At 33.5% G+C, this 20344-nt stretch overlaps 1 protein-coding gene across 2 annotated transcripts; it reads left to right on the top strand.

Annotated features, from left to right (window-relative positions):
- Window positions 1-2297: 2297 nt before the first annotated feature.
- On the top strand, window positions 2298-18419 carry LOC101221599 (N-terminal acetyltransferase A complex auxiliary subunit NAA15). 2 transcript variants are annotated; one of them, XM_031888736.1, is made up of 26 exons: window positions 2298-2561; window positions 2973-3051; window positions 3203-3285; window positions 3382-3531; window positions 4564-4679; window positions 5331-5436; window positions 5598-5669; window positions 6168-6283; window positions 7371-7503; window positions 8601-8678; window positions 8780-8833; window positions 8976-9046; window positions 10737-10791; window positions 10886-10981; window positions 11379-11507; window positions 11633-11715; window positions 11809-12039; window positions 14139-14271; window positions 14351-14455; window positions 14534-14665; window positions 14888-14944; window positions 16440-16537; window positions 16616-16674; window positions 17143-17254; window positions 17356-17456; window positions 17629-18419. In XM_031888736.1, exons 1-26 carry the CDS (start codon window positions 2511-2513, stop codon window positions 17814-17816), a joined length of 2688 nt encoding a protein of 895 aa, XP_031744596.1. In that variant the 5' UTR covers window positions 2298-2510; the 3' UTR covers window positions 17817-18419. The 2 variants fall into 2 exon arrangements, with proteins under 2 accessions (XP_031744596.1, XP_031744595.1); XM_031888735.1 differs by having other exon boundaries at window positions 14348-14455.
- The last annotated feature ends 1925 nt before the right edge of the window (window positions 18420-20344 follow it).

The following is a 20344-nucleotide window of genomic DNA, read 5'->3' as shown; positions in this document are numbered from 1 at the left end:
TATATAGAAAGTTGACTAAACTAGTTGTGTTTTAGACGATTTAGACATATATTGGCTAAATTTTTAGCTTTGAAAGTAGATGGTTAAACAAATCTTTCGGTAAACTATTGTATTTTTTATTTTATCTGTACATTCATAGTACAACAAAATCCAATATATTTAGATATTATAATAGTTAGATGATGGTTAAGATGAAAATTATCAAACAAAATGTACATAGTTAATATTACACACATGTCGTTTTGAAATAAATTAAAATAAGAATGTTGTAGTTTTTTGTATGATGCATACTAAATTTATCAAATTTAAACTTGAAAACGTATAATATACCATGGTAGTCTTACGTGTAAAACCATACAACTATGTCATTTTTATTTGTTTTTGTTTGTGTATGTTTTTAGTTCAACAATATATAAAGTGCACCACTTGCATGGACATTCTTGTTATTGCTACAGTTTGTAGAGTGAAATTAGAGATTTGATTAAAGTTGGTAGGACAAATTTTATGCTTGTTGAATTCGGTTTTCTTTTTTTAATTGTTAAAGAGTGTTTGAAGTACTTGTTTGACTGTATCATCGGTTGTGGGTGGTAACAATGTGAATTTAACATAGCACGTGTTTTGGGCGCAATACATTTTCATATGGATTGTATTAGTCTATGATTAAGTGCAATATGTTTCTATATGGGTAGAGAACATTGTAACAAGAAGTGACGTGAAATAGCAATATGATAGTTTGTAGGTTACAATAGTTTGAAACACTAACTATTGGAGCAATATGAATTATGTCATGAGGTACAATAGCTCACACGATCCACTCGAAGTTGGGAACTCAAACACACATTTCTCACTAAGTGTATTGAACTACAATCAAGAAGGAAAAAAAACATCTATGGTACAATACAAGTTAGTTTATATTCTTAAAACTGAGCAAGCGTTCATTGATAAGAAAAATTATGGTTGTTTTAAAATATAACAAAACATATTACAACATTTACAAATACAAATTTCACTTATAACTAATATATGTACTAATGATAAACGAAGTAACAAAACAGTGTTTGTAACTAAATGACAACATTATGCTGTATTTAAAAATATTTTCGGCAATTTGCTGTTTAAAATATAGAGGTGTTCACGGTCCGATTGAATTTAGTTTCAAGCTAAAACTGCATCGAACCGCAAAATGTAAAAAAATATCATACGAAACAAAACATGTGTGTAAAACCTAATCAAAATCGAATAGTACATGCGGTTCGGTTTAAATCCCATAGAATATCAGGACACCAAACACATCGAATTCGATAACATTTGCCTTTCTGTTTTAAATATTGAACAATATTAAGCCATGAAAGCACCAAGTTTGGTAAAAGTTTTCCTATCTATTCTAAATTCTGAACAATCTTAGACTACTAAAGCACCGAGTTTTGGAAACTTTGCCTTTATGTTTTAAGTTTCGAAGAATATTGGGCTATCAAAGCATCAAGTTTGATAAAATTTGTATGTTTAAAATCTTGAACAATCTCGAGCTACCAAAACACTGAGTCCTATAAAATTTTCCTCTATATTTTAGATTTTACTGGATCCCGAGTTAACTTGTTTATCTAAATTTTAGAAACAAAATGAACATTTATTTAAATTTGTTTAAAAGAAGCAATATGATTTGGTTTTAGAATCGATTCAAAATATTAAACCAAACGACACCAAATCATATGCAATCGATTTCGATTCGGTTTGGTTTGTCAAATAGGTTTGATTTTCAATATTTTATGAACACTCCTCTTAAAATAGTAACAAATGGGCCGTTAAGTCTCAAATGTTTAGTAATAACAAATGGGCCCTTAAGTTTATAAATGCTAAATATTGAATTTTAAATCTATATAATCAGTATAATTTAAGTATCTTATTTTAATTTTTTTGGATAAATTTGGTACTCAAATTTTTATTTAAAAAATTAAAAGTATAATGGCAAATATCACCCTACCATATTATTATTATTATTATAAAAAACTTAAACAAATTATTTACAACAAATGTGTTTTTTTTGTTACTAAATATAAATATATTGTTAAAGGCTATATTTTTGGTAATTTTTAAAAATGATTATTTAGCTTTAATATTGAATTTTCACCTCAACGAAAATAGAAGGAAAGAGTTGAAAGACAAATTATTGTAGGGGAAGTTCACGCGCGCATTGCGATGTAAATTACAACAAATTACAAAAAGAAATACAAATCAATGCTTATTCCCTAAAATTCCTCTTTTTCTCTTTTTTTCCTTTCGGTCAATATTAATTAATTAATTGATTGATTTTATACATTTTTTCATCTTCTCCTTCCCCGTAGGGTTGCAGCAGATAAACGCCACCACTCCAAACCCACCTGTCTCTATAAGCTCACACCATACAAACCTCAAAGTTCTTCTCTTTTCACTTCTTTTTCACTCTCCTTTCTTATCTCTCTCTCTCTCTCTCTCTCTCTCATCCTCTTCCCCATCTCCCACTATCTGCAGCAATGGGTGCGTCACTTCCACCCAAGGAGGCTAACCTCTTCAAGCTCATCGTCGTAAGTTCATCGATTGCTTTCTATGCCCTTCATCTTCATCACTTTAATCATACTTCGATCGAACTGAAATGTTTTTGCCTCCCCCTTCTTTTTTCTTTTCTCTTCTTTTGTTTTTATTAGAACATAAACCCTAGTTTTTGTACTGAACTTTGTACTGGGTTTGTGTTATTTCATTAAGAAATGTGGAGAATAAAGGAAACTTCGAACATTATTTGATTACATTCTCATTTCCTTCGAAATAGGGAATATGTAAGCTAGTTTTTATTATAATTGGGTTGTATGCTACTTCAGTGGTTAGTACTATGATGTGATTTGGTTATTTTTTTAGTTGTTACGATATCCAACAGCTGTGTTGTTGCAATGGCTAATTGAGTCTTGTGTTTTTTTTTTTTTTTTTTTTGTTTGTTGTAGAAATCATACGAAACAAAACAGTACAAGAAGGGCCTGAAAGCAGCTGATCAAATTTTGAAGAAGTTTCCTGAACATGGAGGTAATTCTAACTCTTGGTTAATCAACACTCAAGTGGAAATTGTATGTAGCACCCGGGGCCGAAATATTGGATATTGGACGAGTACTATTTACTATCTTGTATTTTATCTTTTTTACTATCTCGAATAATTGTTGTTCCCCCATGATATCAGAAACTTTATCCATGAAGGGTTTAACATTAAATTGCATGGATCGTAAGGCCGAAGCATATGACCTTGTTCGATTAGGATTGAAGGTTTGTGTGTTTTTCATTGCACTCGAGATTCTTTGTTTCTATAGTAGCCGATTTGTATCATAGTTCCTGATCATCTGAGTTATTGTTTTGATGCAGAATGACCTCAAAAGTCATGTTTGCTGGCATGTTTATGGTCTTTTATACCGCTCGGATAGAGAATACAGGGAGGCAATTAAATGTTACAGAAATGCCCTGAAAATAGATCCTGACAATATTGAAATTTTACGTGACCTGTCACTTCTACAGGTTTGAACCATATCTCATTTTTGCCTATGGTTTTCTGCATTATATTTGTGCAACATTGAAATTCCGTTTGTTACTTCTGAATCTTGGTAATAGTATTTGTTTTTCTGTAAAGTTTAAGTTGAGCTACTATTACGAACAATTATAATTTACAAGAGCTTCTGACTGGCATTAATGGAACTAATGATCTAATTGAGGTTATTATTAGGGAAGTTCATTTATTGTATAAGTAGTACCAAACGGTACCAAGCCTCCGACAATAGGACTTTTAATTAGCTCAAGTAAAAATTTTCGTTGAACTATATGCAATTTTGGTCACTGAGAGAAACAAACATTGAAGTTTTCTATCCTAAAATTTGTGTCTAACCACTGACTTCCACTTGGTGCTGACATAGACATAGAAGGCACTGCAATTTCTGAATGAATAGCACCTATTTGTGTTGAAGTAACTAAAATTTGCACCAACTCCAAGCTGACAAAAAGTATTAGATAGGCGGTGATGAGAAGAGATGAAGAGAAGAGTTTAATATGGGTGCTCAAGCTTTGTCCATTAAGAGGAAAGTAGATTTCTAGTTGGGAGTTGCAACAAATTGGAGCAACAAGGGATTGGATCATACTGACTTATCATTCATCATGAATCTTTTTCACTGGGAACATAGCCTCGGGATGCTTCTAGGATTGTTATCATTTTGCTATTTTTTTGCGTCTGTTCAGGATATAATGTAAGTGATATTTTAGCCTTTCTCCATATCTTTCGTCTTGGCCTCTTAATGCATCTAATTTCACTTTGTATGAATTATTTAGAGATTTTATCTTGCTAAGTTACATGGTCTAGAACGTGCATAAAAGGGAAGTTAAAGGATAGGAACTGAGAAATTGTATATTTTTGTGGATATCCATTTATTAGATAGCGGGTGATCTTTATTTTGATCTAGTTTTAATGACTTTTATTCTTTCGCAATTGTTTTCCTTACTATTTCATTTATTTTGGGGTATGGTTTTTTTTGCTCATGTTTCTTACCTTTAATGCTGCAGGCTCAAATGAGAGACTTGAAAGGTTTTGTTGAAACGAGACAACAACTTCTGACGTTGAAACCAAACCATCGCATGAACTGGATTGGATTTTCTGTTGCTCATCACTTAAATTCAAAGTACAGTTCTATCTGTTTGACTTGTAATTATGTCTTATAGTTGTATCAATTATTTTGCATAGCCTCACAGTATGATATTCAGAATTTTGAGCCATTTATATTACAATGTACGAATGGGTTTCTCTACTTTGGAATTGTAAAAATTATTCTTTCAGAAAAAGGAAGAGTATTTTTAATCACCATCCCCAGCAATGCCAGGGAAACCTTTTATGCTCACATATGTTCTCAGAGAGCTCCTGAGAATGGAAAAATGCCTATTACGCAAATGTGGGATTCCTTCTTTTTGTGGGTTTACTTCTCAGTGCCCGTTTATTATTTTATTCTTTCTCAATGAAAGTTGTGTTTTTTCATCAAAAAAATAAAAATAAAATAGGTGTGTATATATAAATATAATATACATTTTAAATGGTTATTCAAAACCCCATCTCGAGGTTGGTTTTAATTCTGTTTTTGTTAGATAAAGAAGTTGAGAACCTTGTGACTTTAATATGTTAGACAATTCATTGTTCTATCCAGCCTTAAGTAGATTTTTCACTATTCTGGGTTTTTATTTGTAACAGTTGCCAGATTACTTGACGCAAGTATTTATTATTTTGTGTACTTAAAGAGTAACACACGGTTTTCTGCTTAAATTTTTTGGGTCACTTTTAGTCCATCAAAAGCAGTTGAAATTTTGGAAGCATACGAAGGTACGCTTGAAGATGATTATCCACCAGAGAGTGAACGTTGTGAGCATGGAGAGATGCTCTTGTATAAGGTTTGTTCTTTATTTATACATGTCTTTTCTATTAACAAAGTTATAATTGCTTTTGTAGTTCTTTGATGAGGTTTCTATACATGTCACAAGATTAAACCTTGTTGGCAGTATTTATTAGCTAGTTTAGTTTGGTCAATAACCCATCTGTATTCTTCTTTCAGATTTCTTTGCTGGATGAATGTGGCTCTCTTGAAAGAGCTCTGGGTGAGTTGCACAAGAAAGAGCCAAAAATTGTAAGTTGATTTTGTCGATTCCGTCTCATTGGTTATCTAAACTAATTTTTCCACTTAACATGGGTTAGGACTGAATTTTTTATACCCATTTTGTGTTTTTATTTGTTTTGCGTAGTATTATTTTTTAAAACATGGAATTATGCCTTGTTAGGCCTTTTTTTTTGGGTGTTTGGTATCTTGTAACTTTTGAATTACTTTAGTATTTCAGGCCTTTTTCTTTTAAATAAAAATCATATATATATATATCTAGCTTTTAACTAAAGGTCACGAGTTCAATTCATGGTGGCCACCTACCTAGGAATTAAGGTTAGGTGGGTTGTTCTGTGAGATTAGTTGAGGTGCGCATAAGCTGGTTCGAACAGTCACGGATATTGAAAAAAAATACTTTCATGTTGGAAGTTTGATTTCTCATTAAAAGAAGTTTTTGTTTCTTGTCCCACCAAAAAAGAAAAATACAGAGTTCGAAGCGGCAGTACTGACCACTCTTGCTCATTTCAGGTTGACAAATTGTCTTACAAGGAACAAGAGGTTTCTCTGTTAGTGAAGCTTGGACGTCTGGAAGAAGCTGAAAATTTGTACAAGAAGCTACTTGCCATTAATCCTGACAACTACAGGTATTAGATGGATTTATTTTTCTAGGTTGATTTCTAGGATTTCGATCTCCTGCAGCTGCTTCTCTTTGAGTGAAAAGATCTCAAATTATATGGCTTGGTTTATTTCTTTGGCTCTAAGGTCCTACAGGAACCGAAATAAAATTGGTAAAGTTTATTTTCTACTACATAGGCTGGTAGGTTCCATATTTGTACATTGAGTTAAATAAGTGTTAGAATACCTCCTAACAAGAGTACTCAGTAACACAAAGAACAGACAAAGAACACTAAAGATAGATTTCTATTGGAATATCAATAAAGAAACTACAATATAACATAGCCTTTCGAGAGGACTATTCTCTCCCAATAATCCTATTGGAAAACACTACAAAATTCTTCCCCTTTCCTCTCCACCTTCTCTCACTATTTATAACTGAAAGCCCTTGCCAACTTACTATCTAATTACTAATATGCTCCTTCTAATAACCATACTAATATTTTCTATAATCCTACCAATTCCATAACTAACGGTCTTACAATAAGAAAGAAAGGCAATTGCCTTTTTTCCCTTCTCTATAAGAGACGAACAGTTTTTAACATCTTGAAAAGCTTGAGAAGATAATTTCATAGCAGGTCTACATAACCATATTTAAATGTGTGATCATATGTACTTTGATTTGTAAACTGTGATAAGTTGGCATAATGGTGAATCAGTGATCAATGGCAGATGAAAAAGTAAAAAAAACTTAAGAGCGATTGAGTTCAAAGCATGATATGACTACCTACCTACAATTAAATATCCTGAGTTTACTTAGAAACCAAATGTAGCTGTGTTGACTGCTATTTCATACCATCCATAAAATGATTATGGTTCCTATAAAAAGGAAAAATAAATATACTAGGGTTGGTAGTAGTCTTGTGAGAGTAGTTGAGACGTGCGGAACCCAAGTCAAAGTTAGACACTTGAGATTAATTAAGATATGCATAAGCTGATTTTAACAACTATAATGTATACACACACTTTATTTCAGTTTGCATCGACGTGTGTATACAGTCTCATAATATATATATATATATATATTTTTTTTTTTTTTTTCTTCCCACTGACTAGATACTATGAGGGGCTACAAGTTTGTGTTGGGCTATTTTCAAAAAATTCGGAGTATTCTCCAAAAGAAATCGAACGGTTAGATGAACTGTACAAATCCCTGGGGCAGCAAAATGGGTGGTCATCTGCTGTTAAGGTATGCATCTTGACGATATTTTATAAATCCTTTGAAGTTTTCCTTCGACTCTCTTTCTGCGAGTTTAAGACTGGCTTGAGAAATATATCGGGCCATTTATAGAATTTGATACGACTAGAAAACTGTAAGGGAATGTTTTGCGACTTTTGCCTACTTATATGTGGAATGAAACTTTAGCATGACATGTTAGTCAAGAATGTGTATTATTGAAAAAAAAGTTTTGAATTAATTAAATGTAATATAAGTGTATAACTTACTAGGCCACGAGCCTAGAGTATCATTTCTCTAGAATTTGGTAGTTGGGAGGTCTCAAAGTAGATGAACCACTAGAGTTAAGGGTCCTATGTTCATTCGAAGTATGTTGAGTAGAATCTCATTTTACCCTTACTCCCTTCAAAACCATGCAAGTTGTTAAGAGGAACCTAAAATCATGATTTTTTTTTGTTTTGGAAGGGCCACGACTGCTTTTGCCTCACTTAATTTTTTATTTAACGAAATTAATTATGTCGTGATCTTTCATCCCTTAATTATTTACCCTATTCCTCATAGCTGGCAACCCTTTATTTAGTGGGTTTTTTCCCTCCCTTTTATATATAACCCCCCTCCCCCTCCTCACCCCCAAAAGTAACAAAAGACTGACACGAAAAGGAGCTTCAGTGAAGGGTTTGGAAGAAACAAACAATCATCTTTTATTTAAATTTTTTTCTGGAAGGGTGCGGGTTTTTGGTACTGCCATGTTTTATGAATCTATTATTTTATGCAATCTCTTCTTTTATTACCTACACTTAATATTCTTTATTGTAATAGTTTGTCAATCTGGTAGTTGTGTATCCTATTTCTGAGTGGTCATCTTATGTTTGTTTCTGTACCTCTTAATAAAAGATATTTCTATAGGGAATTCCTTTGTTAATGTCTGCACCTTATTGGCACTTTGTGGATAATTCGGTTGTCATTGTCTTTTATGTTACTACTGTTTTAGTTATATTGTTAATGTTGTTATTGTCCATTTCGTGATCTTTCCTAGTTGAAATTTATTGATGAAAATTCTTAAAAAAAAAAAAAAGAAAAATTTATTGATGAAAATGGTTCTTTGGCAGAGAATACCCCTTGATTTTCTGCAAGGTGACAAATTTAAAGATGCAGCTGATAATTATATTCGGCCTCTCTTAACAAAGGTATTCATGCTATGGATATTCAATATGTGTCTTGGTTATCTGTTTTCTACTGGACGCTGGATTTCAATTAATCTTTTCTTTAATTAATTTGTTTTCTTCAGGGAGTTCCTTCTCTGTTCTCTGATCTTTCCCCTTTGTATGATCAGCCTGGAAAGGTTAGTTTGCCCAATCTTTTCGTTTTTCTTTTTCTTTTCTCTTTTTTTCTTTAAAGAATAGTTTTGGTACTGTCTGTATTTCTCGAATAATTATCAATTCTTAGAATTTTTTTAATGTTGCTTTCAATGAATTCTTGTTCAGGCTGACATACTAGAGCAATTAATTCTTTGGTTGGAGCATTCGATCAGGACTAGCGGTCAGTACCCTGGGAGGTAATCTCTCTCTCTCTGATGATAAACAGAAATAGCATTCTATTTATCAAAGGATTAGAGCCAGAAGCTCAAGAAAGGAAGGGATAAAGCATCCCTCAAACGAAAGGAAGATTACAAAAACCCTATCACTCAAGTGTTCACCCTTTCATAGAAGATTAAGATAGTAATCATAAATAGGTTTTTCTTTAACTCTAGTACACCACTCTGGAAGTGCAATGAGCTACCTTCTTGATGGTGCAAACTGCAAAGAATTTTTTGTTTTAGTTTTTCTGGGATAGGAAACAATTTCATTGATAAAATGAAATTATAAAAAGGCTAGAGCCATCCAATGGGATGACACAAGAATTCTCTAAGAGAGAATTTAGGCTACACTATAGTTGGCGAAGGGACCCATGTTTTTACAACAAAAGATAAGAAAAGGACAAATCTAAAACTTCTTCAGTAGATCTTTCTTTGTTTTGAAATATCCTTGAATTCGTTTTGCTCCATATCTTCCAAATAACAGCTTTCTCTATAAAGGACCAAAGGATAGGTTAGCATACTTGAAAGGATGATCAAACAACATCTGATCTATGGAATTTGCCTGTGCTACAGTACTCCAGCCGAAAGGGGAGAAAATGTCTGTCCGCATATTTTTTAGTGAAAGAGCAACGAATCAAGGATACACTGTGTTATTAAGAAAAAAGAAAGTACAAATTGAAGGACAAGGCATTCTACCATAAAATTCATTGGAGTTGCTGAAGAGAAGGAACTTCATGGACTTGGAATATTAAGGAAGAGTAATTGCTCATCATGTCAATGATTTTGTGCGTTGAATGGCCTTTTCATTTTGGTAAGATGAGTTCATCTTTTTAAATAAAAATGAAACAACTTCTCATTTGATTTGGCAGAATATATTAGAAGTATGGGAGAATATCCTCAGGGGTCTTCTTGGCCGACATTCATGTGAATTTCTTGGTCTGTCTCATATTGTGATGAAATCCATGAGCTGGATCAAGTACTCAAACTAGAAGCTCAAAACAACAATTTTGAAAGATTTCTTTGAAATTTTTAGGCATTGTTCACTTTAATGATTCCACATCCGGACCATGAAAACAATAGCAACCAACATCATTGATCCGAACCTTGTACAGCTTTGACCCAATGCAAATAGGATCTGAGTTAAGAAGTCCTAGTCTTTATTGAGATGGGACCCATCCAAGTTCAGCCAAGGGAATATCCAGTTTTCTATTTTATCTTTTTGAAAATAATTTTGGTTTCCAAATTATTATGGAATTATAATCTCTCAAACTGTCACCAGTTCAGCTCTTTTTCTGTAACATTTTGGAGAGATCTGATCACTGGCCACTAGTTTATATGGTTTTTGAATCCTATGGCTCTCCATCTCCCTGTTACCTACTAGTTTGTATGTTCTATAAAATCAATGGAAGTTTTCTATGCTTGACGAGCAAGCATCAGACAGAACTTGGGCTTCTATTCTAAAAAGGTTTCTATCTTTGTCGTGGTGTAGGGATTATGTTATTATTTTATATCCTTTACTCCATGGACGTTGATGATCCACCTGGGATGGTTTTTCTGAAAAATAGTTCAAAGAAAAAGCAAAATCGTATCATAGGGAGGAGGATGATTAAGAAATATTTTTCTCAATTATCATTTATACATTAATTTTTTTTTATGGTCTTTGCTACAGTACTGAAAAGGAGCCCCCGTCAACACTCATGTGGATTTTGTTCTTACTGGCACAGGTTAGTGTGTAAGTTTGGCGATTACTTTGACATTGCTTTTCTGGTGATTTTGTTTCATCAAAATATTCTTATGGTCACGGTATTTTGCATTCAGCATTATGACAGAAGGGGCCAATGTGACATTGCTCTCTCCAAGATTGATGAGGCTATAAAACACACTCCAACTGTCATTGACTTGTACTCTGTGAAGGTATGCGGAATGGGGAAAAAAATGTTGCCATTGACTATGTTCTAGATAGTGCTTGTTTTACAGTGGTTGGGGATGTTTTCCTCCAAAAAAATATTTAGGATTCGTTTTGGTATGATTTAATTTTATCTTCATCAAACGAGTGGGCAGATAAATTTTGGATATACATAGGCATTCAAAGTTTTCTAGAGAAGGTGGCTTTAACGTTACATACTGATGTCTTAAGGCTTGTAGGCTTGTTTAGATGTTATGATACTTACTATCAAAACTTGGTTTTATAATAAATCTCATTGTTAATAATGATGATAGTTTTTTAAACTATTGACGAACACTGTCTTCATCTTTTATGATTCAGATTCATGCTTGATTATTATTGTTTTAATGTATTATTATCCTACAGAGCCGGATATTGAAGCATGCTGGTGATGCAGTTGCTTCTGCTGCATTGGCAGATGAAGCTAGGTGTATGGATTTGGCAGATCGGTACATAAATAGTGATTGTGTCAAGCGTATGCTGCAGGCAGATCAGGTTTTACAATGATTTTCCCTTCTTAATTTCTGCATTTTATATTGTTAAAGATGCACAATTTAGTTGCTTGTGTACTATCACTGAGCTTTACTATTAATGTTTCTAAAATGGCATCATACTTGAAGGTGGCCTTGGCAGAAAAAACGGCAGTTTTGTTCACAAAAGATGGAGATCAGCACAATAACCTCCATGATATGCAATGCATGTGGTTTGTCTTCATCCTCTGTCTTGTCTGTCAAATATCAACTATCATTGTTCTTAATTTAAATTTTATTGAACATTTATTTTTTCTTTTATAAAGGTATGAACTTGCATCTGGTGAAAGTTACTTCCGCCAAGGTGATCTTGGACGGGCTCTAAAGAACTTCTTGGCTGTCGAGAAGCATTATGCTGATATTACTGAAGATCAGTTTGACTTCCATTCTTATTGCTTGCGGAAGATGACTCTGCGTGCATACGTTGATATGCTTAGGTTCCAAGATCGATTGCATTCAGAGCCATATTTTCAAAAAGCAGCTATAGGGGCCATCAGGTGAAGTCTTTCTATAGGACCTATTTTGTTGTTTTTCTCCTCTTTATGCATCTTTTTACTTCCAATAAGACTTCTGGCTATTCTTACTCTGAATAAGATTCCATATGCATAATGATATACCATTTCTAAGAACTTGGACATGATGGCAAATGTTATCAAAATATATTTCTTCAAGTTCATTTAAATTTTATGCATTTCGACTCTTCATGTTAGAAGCCTATGTTCTAAACGCAATAAGAAAAGAATAAAATATTGAACATGTATGAGAAGGTGAATAAACTAATTAGGGGTTTCTCTAATTTGTCTTTTTTTTTTTTTTGAAAAGGATACTATTATTAATATTGAAAATAGATAGAAAAAGCTCAATGTACATAAGGGGTATACATAGAGCGATGGGGGGAGGGGAAGATCAGCAGGCCCACCCAGGCATCTCAACTAGGTTGACTCCCCCTTAGTGCCCTCATCACATCCAAAAAGTGAAAAAAAACCCATATACCAGGTTTCTAAAAGCATACAATATCAAATCAAAGACCACAATACAAGGCCAAACGAGATGGAAGAAAAAACTATCAAAAACAGAAACATAAGCAAGGCAGCAAGCCGAATATAAAACAAAAATAATAATCCTTGATTGAGCAAAAACTGATTGGAGCAGAAGGCTGATTCGGAAGGCATTATAATCTAGAACTTCAGGGTGGGGAGGCTAAGAGTAATCCTGAAAATATTTAGATAATGAGCACCATGGAGTTGCATTCAAAAGAGTAGAGTCATAGCGTTTCAACCAAGTTGACTTATCATGGAACTCTTTGGTTTCTTTCAAACCAAAATTTAGCTAAAAGTGCTTTTACTGCATTTGCCCACAATAATTCAGCTGTCTTCTTCTTCAAGTCTGGACCAGCAAGAATTTGAGACACATTGTTCTTAAAAACATGACACAAAACCCAACAAAAATTGAATGCTTGGAGACGGCGGAACCAACATTTAGATGCAAAGACAATCAAATAAAAGATGCTGGATGTTTAACACAAAGAGGGCAAGCATGAGGTGAGAGGGCATGGGAGGAAAGCTTTCTTGGATATATCTATCCTTCTTGGACTGTTAGATTTCTAAAGCCTTTTGTACAAAGAACTTTCCAAAGGAGAAGATGTCGAAAGATGCTTAACCAGTGATTTTACCGAGAAGAAACCTGAGTTTTCAAGGGACCAAAACCTTCATCTGGAAAGGAGGCTTGTTGTGAAGAAGAAATCCGATTCAACAAGGTCAGAAAATCTAATATTTCCTCATCATTAAGCAATCTTCTGAAATAGATGGACCAAGAGTTGGTTGAAGAGTCCCAATGATCTAAAACAGACCCATTTGGATTGAGTGCGATTCTAACCAATCTTGTAAATTTACACTCCAAAGTGATAATGTCCATCCAAGGGTGCTTCCAAAACAATATTTTGCTACCATCACCTAATTTGAAAAGAGACAATGAATCAATTTTGCGCCATTGCCTTGATATGAATCTAATTTTCCTTTTAAGCACACCACAAAAAGATTATGAAAGATCTAATACGATCTAGTGGACGTGTTCAATCAATTGCCAAAGATCAACGCAAGATTTCGAACTGAGAAGTTTCCAGAACTATAATACCTTACTCCTTAATTTGTAGCCAAGTGTATACATAATTTTAGGCAGAAGGCCCCAAGACTTTGTTATTTTTTAAGAAATAAAAAGTTAGCGATAAAATTTAATGAGATGTGATGTTTGTTCAGTTTCTTACCCTCCCAAAAATAGTGAATCTGATGTTTCATTGATTTGGGTTACAAAAATGTTTGCAAATAACAAAGGCCATTGAAACTTTAGTTTGAAGAAGGATAAAAGGAACAATTACATTGCTCGGGAGCCTTGAGAAGTCTAACCTATCAAGAGATTTATTCTTTTGTTCGCCCTATCATATTTGCATTCTTCCTTCTCCGCTATTTTGAAGAAAGTTTACTTGGTTTCTTACCTTTCCCTCCTAGAAAAATGGAAAAATGTTTGTGTAGTTTGTTTTCTATGTGAGTTGTCTTCTCTTATTTTTTGTCATAACATTTTATTCAAATTTGAGGTGCAGATGCTATATCAAATTATATGACTCTCCTCCAAAATCAAGTACGGGAGAGGATGATGATATGTCAAATTTGCTTCCTTCTCAGAAAAAGAAGATGAGGCAAAAACAAAGAAAGGCCGAAGCACGAGCTAAGAAAGTATTGTGGTTTATTATTGCCTTTTGTTGGGATGCTATCTCTCTGTTGATTTCTAATATATTCTGTTTCATATTAGGAGGCAGATGTGAAGAATGAAGAAACAAATAATTCCGGTGTCTCAAAGTCAGGGAAACGACATGTCAAGCCTGTTGATACAGACCCGCATGGAGAAAAGTTGGTGCAGGTTGTTCTCTGTCTGTGTTTATGTATGTGAGTGGGCCAGTTTGTGAAGTTTCATAAATTTCATTTAATTTTCTTATAGGTTGAAGATCCATTACTGGAGGCTACAAAGTACTTGAAGTTACTTCAGAAGCATTCTCCCGATTTCTTGGACACACACGTACTTTCTTTTGAAGTAAACATAAGAAGGCAGAAAATTTTGCTTGCCTTCCAGGTATGTGATACGTATAAAATACAGATCTTGGAATTCCCCCCTGCTTTTCTTCAGAATACTGGCCCTAGCTGTAGTATAAGGCAGTTATTTAATTTTTCTGAGTGATATTTTTTATAAAAATAATTGATCTAGCTGTGACTTAAACCCCAAGCCCGCTATTCTTTCCTTTTGTTCCCAGTTTTATTATATTTATTATGTTTTTGTGCTGCTGCTTTCCTGTAGGCTGTAAAGCAGCTTTTAAGGTTGGACGTGGAACACCCAGATTCACATCGTTGTTTGGTATGTTTCGTGAAATGTGAATAGTTTCATAGCTACTTGGAGGCTGTTTGATATAATATATATATTTTTTTCTTGCTTTAATGTTTTTTAATCCAGTAGGTTCTATATGGCTACTTTACACTGTGAGATTGATTGTTCTAAAAAACGAGTCTATTTTTATAGTACTTTTTTTTTTCTTTTTTTAATTAATTATTTCAAAATTATAACAAAAAACTGCTGTTTAGTTTTTCTAAACACCCGCGAGAGGCTCCAACGAAGATCTTCATGGCTAAATATTCCTTCAAGCTGCTGTTTTTTGTGCAAAAAAAGATGTTGAAAATCTCATCCACCTTTTCAGCTTATGTACCTTTGCTAGATCCTTTTCAGATTTGATTCTGAAGGCGTTTTGGTTGGCACACTGCCATTCAATATGACATTTGGGATCTCCTTTCCATCATGCTTTGGACATCCCTTTCAAAAAGGTTAAAAAAACCTTTGGCTAAACAACTTTTTGTGGTTCATTATCTTCACTGAAAAAGGGCATGAAACTCTATCTCTTCTCCTCTATTATATATACCTATTGCTTCTTGGTGTTAATTAAATTCTCTTTAAAATCAATTTATCACCCTTCGTAGCCCTTTGGAGTTTCATTTTTCATAAGTATTGTAAATTCATCACATCAATAAAATGTTTCCTTTAAAAAAATAATAAAAAAGAAAAACAGAGCGAGGTATAGAAATTGGAATGAAAAAGGAATCTGTGTTTTCTTGCAACTCATAGCCTCTTGTTCTAAGCATCTTTCATCCTCTACTTTTTCCCTCCAAGTATCCCATCCGTCTCTCTACTCTCTAGCTTGTTATCTCTTTCAACTCTATGTTGAGATGGACAAGTGGCTTCAATCTTGTAACCTCTCCATCTCTTAGATTGGTATCCCTTTCCATCCATGGTTGTGGGCCCTCCTCTCTATCTTATGGCACCTCATTATTGACAAGATAGACAAGATGGTTTGGCTTAGTGGTTAACAAGGGTCAGTGTGGAAGTAAAGGGTGGTCAACCCAATTTAATATCCTGCAGGCTGCTCTGAAGACTAAATATAGTAGGCAAGACACTTGTGTTTGAGAATAGGCGATGTGTGTGCAATCAGATCTTTATACCATGATATATAATATATATATATATATATATATACCTAGCAATCATCCTTCACTACTCTCTCTAAACCTACTTTCTCTATTTCCTTTAACATCTTGGACAAGTCTCAAAAATACAATTCAATATATTATTTGATTTCCATTAAATTTTCAAAATTTTGCGACCAAATTCTGCTATCACATGCGCTTTCAAATTCATGGAACTTCATAATAAATTCTATATTTGTGTTGTATCCTTTATTTTGATCAATATTTTATAAATAAATGTTTTATTGTCTGAAAAGGCTTATATCTGTGTTTTCTATGTGTGCTTCTTTAACTTGTATGAATGTTGTGGTTTTTTGGCCCTATGTACTTGTTTGCAGATCAAGTTCTTCTGCAAGGTGGACTCAATGCCTGCTCCAACAACTGATGCTGAAAAACTTGTTTGGAGTGTCTTAGATGCAGAGCGTCCTCTGATCAGGTTTTAGAACTTCTTTGAGTTACACCTAATATTCACTCTGTGGTTTACTCTAAATGGTTTTATCTTCTCCTGCTGCAGTCAAGTGCATGGAAGATCTTTGATGGAGGCGAATGAAGTTTTCCTTGAGAAACACAAAGGTTATCATCCACTGGATTGCAGTTCCATAAACCATTATTTTAATTATGCATGGGATATCTTGTTCTTGACCACTTCATATCTTCTTCATTTTCTTTTTTTGGGGGCGCTCGCCTGGTGAAAACAGAAATTTTCATTTTGAATATTGGAATATTATCAAGAAAGTACGTCTTATTTCTCAAGTTCCAAAGTAACCTATAAATACAAACAATTAAAACATCAGACCCTTTTCAACTCTGAACGTCCTTGAAAGAGTAATGGTGAAATAAACATTAAAAAAAAACCCACTCCAGGACATACTTGTACACTTCCCAAATACAATTCTTAACCTTTGAAAGCTCCATGATGTGCTTGGATTCATATATTCATCACGCAATGTGTTTGCATCTGTGCTTCTGAGCCCACTGCTCCCCAGATGTACTGCGGTATGCTTTTTATGGCTTCTAAAACAATCGTTATTCGAATTGCAGATTCCTTAATGCACAGAGCTGCAGTTGCAGAAATGCTAAATTTATTAGAACCTCAGAGAAAATCTGAGGCTATCAAATTGATTGAAGAGTCAACAAACGGCATAGTGCCAAGGTTAATACATCCTCCCGAGTCCTATTAACTTCTGTTTATGTTGCATATGCCTATATGTTTAGCTTCGCATTAGTAATGGAATTGAGATCTGGTTTTATCAGAAATGGGGCACTTGGGCCAATTAAGGAGTGGACGCTCAAGGAGTGCATAGCCGTTCACAAGCTCCTGGAAACAGTCCTTATTGACCATGCTGCCGCATCAAGTAAGTGTAGATCCCTGCCAATTCATGTGTCCAATGTTGTAGTCATAGTGTGCACTCCTAAAGTTTTGAATGGATTTATATTATTGGCCATAAATTTGACCAAATAGTATGTGGTGGCATATAATTATATTCTAATCTAGTGTTGTGTGTTGCTTATGTGAATTCTACTTAGGATGGAAAACCCGATGTTTGGAGTTATTCCCTTACTCGACATACTTTGAAGGCAGTCTTAGTTCTGCCGTACCGAACTCAGTGAACAATCAAATATTCAAAGATGCTGAAAGGGTTGGTGCCAATCAAAGTGCCAACTCCATTTCAGATAATGGAAAGATTGATGGGTTCAAGGAGCTTACGATTTGACGGTGATGCCTAATGCTCAAACATGTAAGGTAAGATATTGCTGCATTTGCAGGTTAAATTTTTGAGATGATATTGTCCTTGGATGATTCAAAAGCACATCATTCGGAAAGCTGCCCAAGAATCTGTTAATTACTTGCAAAGAATCAACAACCACCATCACATGCTAGATTTTCATAGCTAGCTGTGATGCTCCGGTTTGTAGTTTGTTGAAGATCTTGTTTTGCTCTCTCTTTTTTTTTTTTTCTTTTCATTTTTCCTCTTTCATTTTTCTTTTTTACCCATTTCTTCTACTTTTCCCAATTCACTGATATGTATTCCTTCTGCAAATGTGTATAACTTCAGTTCCCAATTGGATTTGGAGGGTCTGACATTTTCAGTTGCTCACAATTTTTGTAGATTTTAGACACAAGGATGTTATATGGGTTTTGCTCCAATCCAATATCTCTGAGGTTATATTTAGTTTAAGAGCTAGTTTTCTTTTTTCTCCATATCCTCCATGGATACATCATTATGCTACATACACATACTAAACTTAAAGATGTACCTTTCTCCATTTCACTGATTGCCATGTTATATAAACACCATATATGGAAATTTTTGCCATTGAATTACTGATCTATTTTTTTTTGTATTTGATTAATTTTTAACTTATACAAAGATCTGTTGATATCAATATATCATCAATGCATATCGGTTTTTCAGTCGTTGAGTCGCCCATTGCCAATTTACATATTAGTTACCATCAAGGAATATAGAAAGCTAAAACATTAGCTGATGCATGTTGACATTCTCTGTATGGATATTTTAGTATTTTCTCAACCAAAAAGTATTTGATATCATTATTGACCCTAGTATCATATTTTATTTACTAAGCATTACTATGATGAATGACATCTTTTTTAGTTTAATATGTTGGTGGAAGAATCAAACTTTTGATTTTTTTCGTAATTTGATGTAATCAAATTAAACTACTAAGATAAACACAACCATGAGATTTCTCCAATGTCATGCAGTAGAAGAAGAAAAATCTTTATTTTTATTTAATAAACCTATTTTAGACAAATAATTAGAACTTAAAACAACGGTTATAAACTATGTATCTGTGAGGTAAGCAAATAGTCATTGTTATGTGCTTTTTGTTTGACATAAAAAAATGGAGAGTTCAAATCTCATACTTTATTTAAATATTGTTATCGAGGGCATCTCCAAATTGAATTATAATTACAATATGCACCTAGGGCTATTTTGCATCATAACTAAGACCTCTTGAATGACTTATGTGACATATAATCCAAATTTAATAAGCTTACTAACGAAAAATGTAGACAAGATTTTGGTTAAATATTAGGCTTGGATTTTTGTTTAGTTGGTACTAGTTGGCTGTTGGTCAGAAATTGCTGCATATATATATATATATATATATGCAAACTGCTTTGTATTTGATGACGTTTTTTTTGTCATCTTAATGAAATTGGTTCTCTTGTTTACATCAAATTACATAGAGAGAGTTATAGTTTTAAAAGAAGAAGAAAATAAAACAAAAACAATTATGAATTGATTGAGATACAAAACTCAGCATCAATTTTATAAGAACAATGAATGTCTTCTAACATCTTTAAACTGAAAATTCATGAAAACAATCCATCAATGGTAATTATGAAGGTTTAAGTTAGTAGAAATGTAAAAACTGAACAAAATTAAATCTAACTAAAAAAATCTCTCTTATAAATGATAATTCTCTTCTCTCTTCCAATGCTCCATTTCTATCATCAAATATTTTTTTTGTGCAAAAGTTGGTGATGGCTGCAATTTCTTCATCATATTGTTGTAATTTTGGTGAGGAATTTAACTCAAATTTGAAGAAAGAACAAAGATTTGGAGATTCAAATAGAGGTAATTTGCAGCTCAAAAATCATCCCAAATTTTGCTTAGAAGGGCTCAGAACTTCTAATATCATTGCTAAGTCCTCCATTGCAAGTAAGATTTTAAAGTTTCTTTCTTATTTTTCAACACTTCTGTGAAGAAGAAAGATATAATTGATTCATTCATTTTTTTTGGAAGGTGAAGTTAGAAAGATTAATAGTTATGAGTCAAGAAATCTTGACATAACTCATGGGAACCTAACTATGGGAGAGTTACTTAATGATGGTTTGGTTTATCAACGTCATTTCTTGGTAAAATCATACGAGTCAGGACCTGATAAAAATATGACGATGTTTTTCATCATCAACCAATTACAGGTGTGAGTTTAAATTTACAGTTTTGAACGTGTATATATTTCAAGTAGTTTTCGAATGATTTTGAAAATGATGAAAGCGTTTTTTTCACTAGGAGTCAAAACTAAACCACTTGAAAAGTTGTGGATTGGTGACGACAGGATTAGGCACAACACCGGGAATGACTAAAAGGGGCCTCATATGGGTTGTTCATAAATTGCAAGTCGTGGTGGACCAATATCCTTCTTGGTAATTTTAAATATTTTAACAAGTAGTTTTGTCGTAACAAAAATTCATTTTTGGTATTTTTGT

The sequence above is a fragment of the Cucumis sativus genome, chromosome 7 (genome assembly GCF_000004075.3).
Source record: "Cucumis sativus cultivar 9930 chromosome 7, Cucumber_9930_V3, whole genome shotgun sequence".
In the NCBI taxonomy this organism is placed as follows: domain Eukaryota; kingdom Viridiplantae; phylum Streptophyta; class Magnoliopsida; order Cucurbitales; family Cucurbitaceae; genus Cucumis; species Cucumis sativus.
Note: the sequence above shows the minus strand (reverse complement) of the source record. Positions and strands in the feature narration are given on the sequence as shown.

Excerpts from the sequence above, each read along its gene's own strand:
- LOC101221599 (XM_031888735.1), top strand. The coding sequence starts at position 2,511 with ATGGGTGCGTCACTTCCACCCAAGGAGGCTAACCTCTTCAAGCTCATC. Across the intron at positions 12,040-14,138 it reads GCAGCTATAGGGGCCATCAG|ATGCTATATCAAATTATATG; the intron begins GTGAAGTCTTTC and ends TTTGAGGTGCAG. Across the intron at positions 14,456-14,533 it reads ATGGAGAAAAGTTGGTGCAG|GTTGAAGATCCATTACTGGA; the intron begins GTTGTTCTCTGT and ends ATTTTCTTATAG.